The sequence below is a fragment of the Antechinus flavipes genome, chromosome 2, assembly GCF_016432865.1.
Source record: "Antechinus flavipes isolate AdamAnt ecotype Samford, QLD, Australia chromosome 2, AdamAnt_v2, whole genome shotgun sequence".
NCBI classification, from domain to species: Eukaryota; Metazoa; Chordata; class Mammalia; order Dasyuromorphia; family Dasyuridae; genus Antechinus; species Antechinus flavipes.
Genome location: NC_067399.1, coordinates 578,327,188 through 578,339,688, shown reverse-complemented (window position 1 = coordinate 578,339,688; position 12,501 = coordinate 578,327,188). Strand labels below are relative to the sequence as shown.

The 12,501-nt window shown below is 35.6% G+C and overlaps 1 protein-coding gene across 1 annotated transcript in view; it reads left to right on the top strand.

Moving 5' to 3' along the window:
• Positions 1–12,501, top strand: part of ZSCAN2 (zinc finger and SCAN domain containing 2) — a 29,852-nt gene that overhangs the window by 14,059 nt on the left and 3,292 nt on the right. Inside the window, exons 3-4 of the mRNA XM_051981218.1 lie at positions 4,770–4,861; positions 5,216–5,342. Coding sequence (XP_051837178.1) covers positions 4,770–4,861; positions 5,216–5,342 — 219 coding nt within the window. The remainder of the gene's footprint in view (positions 1–4,769; positions 4,862–5,215; positions 5,343–12,501) is intronic.

The window sequence follows — 12,501 nt, the reverse complement described above, 5'->3', positions numbered from 1 at the left end:
GGTCAGGTCAAAACTGCTGAAAGATTTTATGGTATTATCTGATTTAGGATTGATTCTTTTTCTAATTGGTTAATAACTAATTGAGCATTCAGTTGATTTTGATATAACTACCATAACAGTAATTAGAAGCAATTAGATGGCACAGTGGATAAAGTGCTAGGTCTGGAGTCAAGAAGATCCAAGTTCAAATCCCACCTCTGACCACTTAAGCAGCTATGTGACCTTGAACAAGTAACCTCCCTTTGTCTCTGTGTCCTCAGTTATAAAATGGAGAAAATAATAGGACCTACCTCCTGAGATATTAGATAAAATATTTTATCAACCATTGCTAACTTTACTGAGAACTATTTCACTTAAATGAATGATTTAGTCAAAAGCCAGACTGCTGGGAGTTAAAAAGTGAGAAGGAAGTAGAGACACCAAGTTATAGAAGATCTTAAGGAGTTCAGTCACCAAAGCAAGGAGAGAGATAGGTTTACAGCTATTAGGGATGAGCAGATCAAGTGATGATTTTTTGAGGAAGAGGAAGACATAGACATATTTGTAGGCAATAAGAAAGTGGCTAGTAAACATGAAGAGATTGAAGATAAGGGAGAGCATGGGGCTGGTAAAAGAAGCTTCTTCCTGGAGAAGATGTTAAGGAATGTGATTATTTATAGATACAGAGGGGTTTGGCTTAACAAGGAGAAAAGACCTCTTCATGTAAGACAGAAGAGAAGGCAACCAAGTGATGTGAGATAAGGAGGGGAAGAAAAGGGAGTTCTTGGCAAATGACCTAAATTTTTTCAGTGAAATATAAGACAAGGTTTTCAGCTAATAGGGTTAAGGAAGGAGGGTCCAGAGGAGGGTCCAGGGGAGGTTTGAGGGATAGGAAAGTTTTGGAAAACTACTGTGGTGAATGGGATAATGAATTGAGTAGGAATATATAGAATTGCTTTGCTGCAGTGAATACTCAGTTGAGCTATGTAACATATTTGTGGTGAACACAATCAGTACTTTCTTAGCGCTATGTAGGATTGTTTTGCTGCAGTGAATATCAATTGAGAATATGTAACAAATTTGTAGTGAACCCAGTCAGTAGTTTCCTGATCTCCAGCGTCATTCAGCAGTATATGAAGAGGAGAGGCCCACAGATGGTAGGAGTCATCTAAGACTAGACCTTGACAGGACAAGATTGGTGACAGGCTAAGAGGAAAAGGGTTTCTTTCAAGGGAATAATTGAGTACATAATTGAGCAAAAAGACAAGCAGGCTATCTGGGGTGTGAAATTGTGCAGTATTTTTTTTTAATAACTTTTTATTGACAGAACCCATGCCAGGGTAATTTTTTACAACATTATCCCTTGCACTCACTTCTGTTCCGATTTTTCCCCTCCCTCCTTCCACTCCCTCCCCCAGATGGCAAGCAGTCCTTTACATGTTGAATAGGTTATGGTATATCCTAGATACAATATATGTGTGCAGAACCGAACGGTTCTCTTGTTGCACAGGGAGAATTGGATTCAGAAGGTATAAATAACCCGGGAAGAAAAACAAAAATGCAAGCAGTTTATATTCATTTCCCAGTGTTCTTTCTTTGGGTGTAGCTGCTTCTGTCCATCCTTGATCAATTGAAACTGAATTAGATCTCTTTATCAAAGAGATCTACTTCCATCAGAATACGTCCTCATACAGTATCGTTGTTGAGGTATATAATGATCTCCTGGTTCTGCTCATTTCATTTAGCATCAGTTCATGTAAGTTTCTCCAAGCCTCTCTGTATTTATCCTGCTGGTCATTTCTTACAGAACAATAATATTCCATAACATTCATATACCACAATTTACCCAGCCATTTTCCAATTGATGGGCATCCATTCATTTTCCAGCTTCTAGCCACTACAAACAGGGCTGCCACAAACATTTTGGCACATACAGGTCCCTTTCCCTTCTTTAGTATCTCTTTGGGGTATAAGCCCAGTAGAAACACTGCTGGATCAAAGGGTATGCACAGTTTGATAACTTTTTGAGCATAGTTCCAAATTGCTCTCCAGAATGGCTGGATGTGTTCACAATTCCACCAACAATGTATCAGTGTCCCTGTTTTCCCACATCCCCTCCAACATTCCGCATTATCTTTCCCTGTCATTCTAGCCAATCTGACAGGTGTGTAGTGATATCTCAGAGTTGTCTTAATTTGTATTTCTCTGATTTGGAGCATATTTTCATATGTCTATAAATAGTTTTAATTTCTTCATCTGAGAATTGTCTGTTCATATCCTTTGATCATTTATCAATTGGAGAATGGCTTGATTTCTTATAGAGTCAATTCTCTATATATTTTGGAAATGAGGCCTTTATCAGAACCTTTGATTGTAAAAATGTTTTCCCAGTTTATTCTTTCCCTTCTAATCTTGTCTGCATTAGTTTTGTTTGTACAAAAACTTTTCAATTTGATATAATCAAAATTTTCTATTTTGTGGTCAATAGTGATCTCTAGTTCTTCTTTGGTCATAAATTCCTTCCTCTTCCACAGGTCTGAGAGGTAAACTATCCTATGCTCTTCCAATTTATTTATAATCTCATTCTTTATGTCTAGGCCATGAACCCATTTTGACCTTATCTTGGTGTATAGTGTTAAGTGTGGGTCAATGCCTAGTTTCTGCCATACTAATTTCCAATTTTCCCAGCAATTTTTGTCAAATAATGCATTCTTATCCCCAAAACTGGGGTCTTTGGATTTGTCAAACACTAGATTGTTAAAGTTATTGGCTGTTTTGTCCTTTGAACCTAACCTATTCCATTGATCAACTAGTCTATTTCTTAGCCAATACCAGATGGTTTTAGTAACTGCTGCTTTGTAATATAATTTTAGATCTGGTACAGCTAGGCCACCTTCATTTGATTTTTTTTTCATTAATTCCCTTGAAATTCTTGACCTTTTGTTTTTCCATATGAACTTTGTTGTTATTTTTCCTAGGTAATTGTGCAGTACTTCTAACAATTCTTAGGCAACCCTTAATTTTAGACTTAAAAAAAATACAAACATTCTCTAAATGATGTTGTATGGTTTGGAATCTTAAAACATTATTTTGTTTCTTTTTTTTTTTTTTTTTTTTTTTTTTTGCTGAGGTAATTGGGGTTAAGTGACTTGCCCCAGATCAGACAGTTAGGAAGTGTTAAGTGTCTGAGACAGATTTGAACTCAGGTTCTCCTGACTTCAGGGCTGGTGCTCTACCCATTGCACCACCTAGTTGCCCCCATTATTTTGTTTCTAAAGAGTCAAAGTTCTAGGTGAATTTCATTTGTAAAACAAATGGTCAAAACCTATCTATCTCCTTCTTATACTTTCTCCAAGGAGGTACTTGATGTCCATCCAAATTATTTTTACAAAATTCTTACACAGGTAGGAAAATAGGCAAAGGAGTCTGTAGTTATTGCTATTCTCTTGATTGACTTTGTTTCCCCACATCTTTGGTTTATTCCTTCATTTATGTTCCCTTAAACACAACCCTTCTCTGTATAACTTTGATCATTCCTAGCTGTCTTTCCTATTTTTGATTTCTGCACTGCTTCCATTTCCTTGGATAGCATAGTATGTATTATGATGATAGAATTTGTACATCATGGTTCCATTCTTGATGGTGAAACGTTTATTTTTATGCTTTTTCATCTATTTGTTATCCTTCTAGTTACATCCTTAAGTGTTCTTGGGATAACTTTGGCAAAGGAGAACAGGAGCTTATTGGCCAAAATCTTCTCATGATGGCAGTTGTTTTACATTGTTGAAATTTTTTTAATAGTTCTAATCTGTGCCCTTCTCTTTTCCTCTCTCCACTTTTTTTTCTTTTCTTTTTTTTTTTTTTGGTGTTGTGTTTTCATTTATAGAAAAAATATCAAGGTTGATGTCAGTTCCTCCTGTTGCATGTTTGTTGTTTACTGGATCAGGATTTCATATAGAGACAACTAATGGCTAAGTTAATGTTTAATGGTGGTCTAAAAAAACATGATTCATAGTTCTCCTTAGTTCCTTTTTTGAGGAACTTTGACCTCATCCCTGCAACTAGGAGAGAGGCCCACAGGACTAAGGGGTATTTGGTATTCATCCACCAAATGACAGCTTATAGTATGGAGACTCTCTACTCAGGCTAATCCTTGGAAAGTTAAGTTATTGCCTGGACCATGCTCGAAATTTCTCCATCGTGGTTAAAAACCTAGCAGAACTTGTGTTTTATAGACTATAGAATCTAAGATTACTGATCTTTTACCACAATAAGGCAGTGGAGTAAAACTCTGTATAGATATCATAGGTGCTAACTAAATTGACTTAAATGAACATAATTCCTTATTGCTTGTATGGAAACCATGGGATCGGACTTAAAATTCCAAAATATAGGAGTAGAGACTAACAAAAGCTAGGCCCTGATTTTATTTTGATTTCTCTTGTACATTAATCAAAATGAACTTTTGGAGATAAAAACTTCAGACTTATTGCTGCTGCTGCTGAAGTGGCTTTCCTGACTAGGAGGTACCCCAAACAAATAGGTAATCTGAAGACCCTTTCTTTCCCTAAGCAGTATGGTTATTGTGACTAAAGCAGCTCCTACCTTCCCATCCTCATTAGAAATATTAGTAGCCCTTTTCTATAGTCAAAATATCTCTGAATACAACCAGTTAAATAATTTATCAATTCTTTTTAAAAAAATAATTTCTCAATTCTTAATGGGCTCTTGAGACAGGAGGAATGAGAATGGACCTTAGCCTTTAATGCCCTTACCTTCTCCTCTTTTAGCTCTCTCTATTGCACGTGTTCCAGCCTTTTCTGAAGAGGACAGTACTGAAGACCAAGTTATAGAGGATGCACTCCTTATGGCCAGGGCTCAGGTAAGTTTGGGGTCCTTCTATTCTTTTAGTATTACTGCTGCTTACTTGTGGCTTACCCATTACCTTCTTTGATAAAAGTGGGGTTTTTTCCCCCACACTAAGATAACCCTGTCAAAACAATTTTATCTGGAAGACCTTTAAATTCCTATTCTAGGGGAAATGAGTATTTTTTCTAGCCTGCTATTCTGTTTCCCAGGCTTCTCCTTTGCCAGCATTGGAATTCCATGACTCCAGAGCATCTAACTTTTTGGAGGCAGAGCAGCTTTACTTAAATATTGTTTGCAAGTTTTGATATCTTTGCAGGTGGATTATCCTCGAGGCAGCAGATAATAGTAAAAGCTATTCTTGTTTCAGGGGCCGGGGACATTTAATGATGGGGAAGTTTCTCCTTCCCAAGAGGAGCAAGAAGGTCTAGATGCTGTTTCGAAGAACCTCTGTAGTGGTGTGATGCAGGAGAATTATGGGAATGTCATGTCACATGGTAAAAAGTTATTTTCTCTGCAAATATTTAATAGGTTTTTTTTTTCAAAATGTGTCCCCATATGAAATTTCATCCCTATATACAGTAAAAAATGACATCTGACATGTTCAGAGTATCAATATTTAAAATAAGTATGTGTTGCATGTGCATTGACTGATAATCAGCCCTGGCTTCAGTTCCCCCAGGGAAGGAAAAATTACCACATTCTCGAATCAGAATTTGTTTTACATTCCTATTTTCATTTTACTAATCTGAATAAGACTGTGTTCATTGAAGGTGAAAGTCATATCTGGATCCCTTACTATGATGTGCCTTACTATAAGATATGTCAAATTTTAATATGTGGGAATCAAACACCTTTCTATTTATTTTTGGATACCAGAAGAATTTAACCATAGCAAAACCTCTTGCCTAAAACCAGCAAATAATGAGTCTTAACATTATAAGTCTATCATCAGAGCTTTAATAATTTTAATTACTCTTCTTACCTAAGAATAGGTACTGCTTATTTAGGAAGTCTGATTTTTCAAAACTCTTGAGCTTAATCAGATCATCATCTTCCTGATCATTAAAAGTGTTCATCAAAGGACATTTTGAATTAGGCACTGTGCAAAGTAGTCTAACTTTTCTAGTAATTTATGCAGATATAAGCAGACAATTAAACACAGTGTAAAATAAAGAGTTAAGTGCAACCCTGGTCAGTAGAAAAGGATTCTTGAAATGACATATTTAAACACAGTAGATTCCTAGTCAGAGCAAAGGGTGAAAATCAAGAAGTCAGAGATTTTAAAACTAGAAGGGATCTTAAATTATCACATCCAAGCCCTAATTTTATAGATGAGAAAAGTGAGCTTCACGTTAAAAGCAAATGCTTTGCAGGATTCAGCTCTACATCCTCTTTCTACTACACCAGGATCTTGGTTCCCAAGTTGGGAGGATGGAAAGGCAAACTACAGATAAGAAAATAGGTCAACAATAGTAGTAAGCCAAGTAGTTCAAGAGAACTTGTGGTAGGCAAGGCATTTAGCAGCCTATAACACAAAACAGAATGACACCCTTGATTTTTTAAAAAGATTATTTTTATAGTGCACATATTTTTTAATGGCCAATCATTATACTGTCATGGTATGTTCATCTTTATTTTATGATGTCAAGTTGAGACAGAGGACTTGGTTGCAAATCTCAGCTCTGGCACTTACTATGTAAACTTGGGCACACCCTTCTTCTCTGTAGCTCTTAAGTTTTTCATTTGAAACAGCAAGATAGGACTAGACAGTCAACCAAATCCCTTTTAGCTCTAAATCCATGATCCTATGATGTTACAGAGAACCTCAAAAACTGGTATAATTTCCATACTTTGTAGCACACAAAAGTCTTTTCTCTGTTCTTAGTTCCAAGAGTGTGGATTTGAGGGCAATATTATATGTCAATCAGCCATTCATTAAGCACTTATTCTTGCACACGTGTGTGTGTGTGTGTGTGTGTGTGTATTTATCTTTGTTGCCTCTGTAGCTATAAACAATAAGAAATGCACCTAAAAAAACCCAGAGATTGAGGGCCAACTGGAACTTAAAGCAGATTAAAAAGTTGCCCAGATAATTTCTTAGTAACCAGTTTTTATAAAATGTAATTTTTTTGTAAGGAGATAGATAAGTTTCCTTCCTTCTCTAATGTCCCACCCTTTCAGTATAAGCAGCTAATTTTTTGATCTTTATAAAAGATGTCAAAGGAAAAAAAAAATCAAACCATTGTTGGTGAGATCAGTATTTTCTTAGAGTCACTGGGGCAAGCAGATCTAGAAGAAGGTAGTTAGGTCCTATGGATGGCTATGAGTAGACAGAGAAAAGATTTCTACCTTCAGAGGAAGATGATGGTACTCTACCATGGAGGATTTGAGCAATACTGAGATGCATATTTAATGAAAACCAAAGGAAAAAGTTATAGATGCTTGGCTTGTCGTTTGCAGGCTAGAGATATTAGGTTCCTAAGTTTACATTTTTATATTTTAGCCTTTTTTAGATTCTAACAGGATTAGAACTGAAATTTAACTTTATTAAGAACATTTTATACTATTTGCTACTTAGATAAATACTGACCAACAAATATGAAATAATTTAATGAAAAGATGACCCAAACAATATCTCATTATGTGGCAGAGAGTTTTGTGGCTCCTAAATCCAGTTTAGTCAGGAACCAATAGAAAGGGTGTGTCAGCTACTAATAGCTGTTTTGTTTTGTTAATAAAGGAGAACAGCATTTTAGTAGGATTCAAGTTTGGCTTCTAGTCTTAATTTTGCTTTGGAGCTAATGTTCCCTTAGATTCAGCTCCTTATATTTACTTTTTATTATTATTATTATTATAGCTTTTTATTTACAAGTTATATGCATGGGTAATTTTACAGCATTGACAATTGCCAAACCTTTTGTTACAACTTTTCCCCTTCTTCCCCTCATCCCCTCCCCCAGGTGGCAGGTTGACCAATACATGTTAAATATGTTAAAATCTTATATTTACTTTTGAAGAGTGCTGATTAAATACAACAGATTAACATGCATGGCCCCAAGACAATTGCTTTCCCTCTTTTTGTTCTGGGTAGCACATTTATTAGAGTTGAATGAGTGATAGCTTGCCCTCTTTGACTTTGCTCACTTCCCTTTCTACTTGATTTTAAGCAGCTCAGAAACATGACCATGTTTTGGCCTGAATTATCACAAGGTATCATTTCACCTCTGAGATCTCCCAATCTAGATCTTCTCTCTCCCATGTTCTTATCTGGAGATTAGTCTCTTCCTGACTAGATCCTTCCTCTGCCCCAGATTTATTCCACTGTTAGCTATTTAAGTGTTTACCTCTCTAGGACTAAAATGTTCCCCTCTGACTTTCCACTGCTCCTGACTAATACTCAACATAGTATCACCTCAGCTTTTTCTCTTCTTTCTCCTAAGCTTTGAGTACTACTTTAGAAAATTGATTAACTATAAAACTAGACTACCACTTCTCCTTCCTAGTTGTTTAGTAATCTGTTTGACCTTTATGTTCTCCTTGCATGTTTGTTACCATAGCTGAGGAGCTAGCCTTTTATTTCTAACATATTTGTTCTTTCTTACCTTCATTCTTCATCGTAGACTTAGCATATAAATAAAAAGAACCCTAATTTTATTTACCTCACTCCAAATTCTTTCCCAACCCTTATCAGGATTCATATGCATTTCCTATGGTAGTTCTGTAATTAGTAATTTATGTCCATACAGTTTGTTGTATTATTTTTCACACATGCATGCACATACACATGCGCGCGTGTGCACGCGCGCACACACACGCGCACACACACACACACACACACACACACACTTTCTTCCATGTGATTCTTCCACCTGATCCATATAACAGCCATTTTAATAGCCATTTTAAAAATTTCCTTAATTTTTTAAATGTTCCCTATGTTTCTCAGAAGAAAACCTATTCTTCTTCCTTTCTAAAGCCAAATCCTTCAGCTGTGCTCAGAATCCTATTCCTTCCTTTCCCACTTCTTCCCTCCATTCATAGTCTTCAATTGTAGAGGCAATATTTATATACCTTTTGAAAAAATCTATTATCTCATTTCTCCCCTTTTGCTACCAAACTCTTTCAGGGAGTAGTTTGCACCTACTATTTTCATTTCTTCATTGACCTTTTGTAATCTAGCATCTGGCTTCAATACTGTAATGAAATTTCTCCCTCTCTGATCCCAAGATTTCCTATTCAGATATACCAGCCCTTTATCATTTGTCTTGATCCCACTGCTATATAGCACTGTGGATCATTTTCATTTTTAAAGATTTTTATACTTATTTTCTTTTCTGTTGGTAAATATGTAATCTTTTTTTGATTCTTAACAATATAATTCATCTTTCAAAGATTGATTCAGAAAGCAATAGTCACTCGTAGATTCATCACCTGAGGTAGCAAACTTATATAAAGTTTTTCACAAAACATAATTTGGCAATACACATACCCTATTTTTTAAAGTCAGATATTATTGCCCCTTCTCAATTTTTACCATTTTCAGAGGGAAAAAAATGTATATTTAAGAGACAACTCAGTTTTGTTTGGAGTAAGGAGCTTCCTAGAAAATTGAGAAAATCCTGGTTTCAAGAAATTGTTCTGTTATTATTTCTGTTGTTCCTTATTCTTTGTGTAATTTTCTCTCAGATCACTTTATTTTCCATATATTATTTTAGCAAGTGATAGACAAAACGTTTGTACAAACTAATGTCTCTTAGAATCTTCAAAATTTCAAGACTAGACATCAGGAAAAATGGCTAGAATGGCTACTAAATATGTAATTACAGGCATTTTTCACAAAAATGATAACTCCCTCTAATAAAACTTTAAACAAAAATTAATCATATTTACAGTTCAGAAGTTTACAAGCTCAGAATTGGAAGGAATTTCAGAGGCCTTTTGGTGTAGTCTGTACCTAAATAAGACTCCTCTGTAAGATACACAAATAATCACCAGGCAAAGGTTGGAGGGCCAGTTATTGTATATGTTGCAGAGGGAACTCTTATTACTTGCAGCATTTATTTTACTTTCTTCTCTCCTCCCATTTTGTCTTTACTTAATTCTTTTGCACTATACCTATGGATGTCTACCATCTTTCAGTCCTTACTTTTTCTTTTCTCTTACTCCCTTAGAAAACTCAACAAGAGTTATGCTTGAACTTTGAGGTCTTAGTAAATAACTCTTAATTCATATGTCTACCACTGACTCTCCTATCCAACTTCTAGTCATGTAGTTTTGGCTTCCTATAGGACATCTTTTTCCATGTTAATTTCCCACTATTAGCTCAGATCTAATATATCTGGAATAAAATTCAATTCTCCTCTCCAAATCTGTCTCCCTCTCCAACTTTTCTTAATCAATGGTGGTACCATTCTATCAGTTATATAGGCTCAGAATATTAGAATCATTCATTTTTGACCATATCTAGTTAATCACTAAAAACTGCTCTGAAATGTCTCTGAGATTTTTCTATTTCTTTTCTAAAATTCCTGCCACCACCCTATATTATTGAATAATTGTTCTTTTTGATTCCAGTCTCTGTTTCCTGATGCCAAATTAAGTTTTCTTAAAAACTTTCAACACATTCCTACAGAATACCTAACATAATAAAATTAAACTTAGCTCCTCAGCCTGGAATTAAAATTATTTTTGTATTTATTCTTCTCATAGTCCCCCTACTACATTAAAACCTCTTTGAAATATCTTACGTATCTATCTATCCCTGAAGTACCTAATACAGTGCTCAGTAAATATTCAGTGACTTATTGGAAATATAGTTTAGTCTCATCTTATCTGTTTAACTTTATCTCCTATTGGTTTCTAGTATGAACCTTCCTATTTATTACTCCTATCTTCCCTCTAAATGTGGCTTGTCAGGTTCACAGAACAACATAAAGCAAACCTGAATTTATCTAAGTACTTTATTAAGCCTGCATGGTTCCAGGTAAAAGATGTGGGGAATGCACTTGCTGTACATGCATTCAAGTCCCACATCTCCTCTGGATACTGGACCATACTCATTAAGCCACATCTCATTTTCCTCCCATTCCCAAGATGTTCACAGACATAACTTTTCCCTTACCATTCCCCAAATGTCATTCAAGCATCAGTTCCAGATACTGGATGTCTGTTGTTTTCTACAGTATCCATAGCCTTGTACCTGCCCAGTCCAAGACCCAGTGGGAGTGAGGGGTTGCTCTGCTGTCCTATTGCACCTTCAGATCATTGCCTCAGTTCATTCCCAGGTTTTTTTTTTTTTTAATCCAGGTTCTTCCTGATTACCATGCATTCTTGGGGTCTTCCATGAGGTTCTTTTCCTGTTGTGTCTTCCCTTAGATATCTTGTATATCTTGTGTGTCACCTTCAAGGATAAAGAACTCCCATTTGTCCTTTCTGGGTCATATCTCTTTTATCCTTGAGATAGCATGCTTACAATAATACATTTTTAACATGGAGCAAGCAAGGTTATTGCACATTCCACTGAGAATCCCTCTCCCTCTATCTTGAGCTTGGACTGGCTTCTTTCTTAGACCATATTCACCCCCAGCCCTTAGCCAACTTTATTCCCCTTAGGCATAATAACATTATTTCTCTTAATTTCCATACATTTCCTTCACTATTATGGTGCTCACTTCCAAATCTATTTCTGTTACTTCTATCCCTGTTACTTATGTCCCTTCCTCCATATAACATTTATTTCTTTCAAGACCCAACCCAAATCCTATCTCTCCTAAAACCTTTCTTCACTCCTCCAGTCCATATTGAGATAGCCTTTCTTTGGATTCCCAAGACATTCATAAGCTTTATCAGCATTGCACTAGATACTGTAATGTCCTTTACTTAACATGATTATATTATTTTAAATATGTGTGTGCTCATACATATGCTTGCATAATTTCCCCTTTTCTCTCCAACCAGACTATAAGATCTAACAGGAATTGTGTCTTCTATGTTCTTTGTATCTGCTATAACAGAGTTGGCAATCACTCAGTCATATGTGGTCTATAACATTCCCAAGTACTGCCTGAACCAAATTAAAATGTGATCAGGACATATTTAACAAAATAAACAAGAATGATAAAATATAAATAACATTACATTTTAAAAATAAGTCTATAAATGACCCACAGAGATTTTTATGTATGAATTAGTGGCTTCTGCTTCTATTTGAGTTGTTAAATTATTGGGCTCAGGAGACTTTATTACTTGTTGACTTTTATCATGAGTCCTCAAATGATTATGTGCTTCTGACTAGTTCTATCTAGCACTAAGCTATAACTTAAGACACCATCAGCAAAATAAGCCTCAGACTTTGGCCTTTCTGAAGAGAACCATAATTGCAATTAAGGTTAAGGAACTGCCTTCTCTTGTTTCTTGAACCCCAAAGAATGTTGAGGTCCTCACAGATGTAATGTTTTTAAGACTGCCAGGGTTTTCTGCCCTTGGTTTACTTCATGGATATAGAAATTGAAACAGGACTTCCTTTTACCCCATCATATAATCTATGGTTATGAGACCAAAATATTTCTTGAACCTTTTACCCTGTCCTACAGATTAAATTTTTTTTTTTTTATTTTTAACCATGAACCTTGTAAGTTATGTAAATGCTTTAGG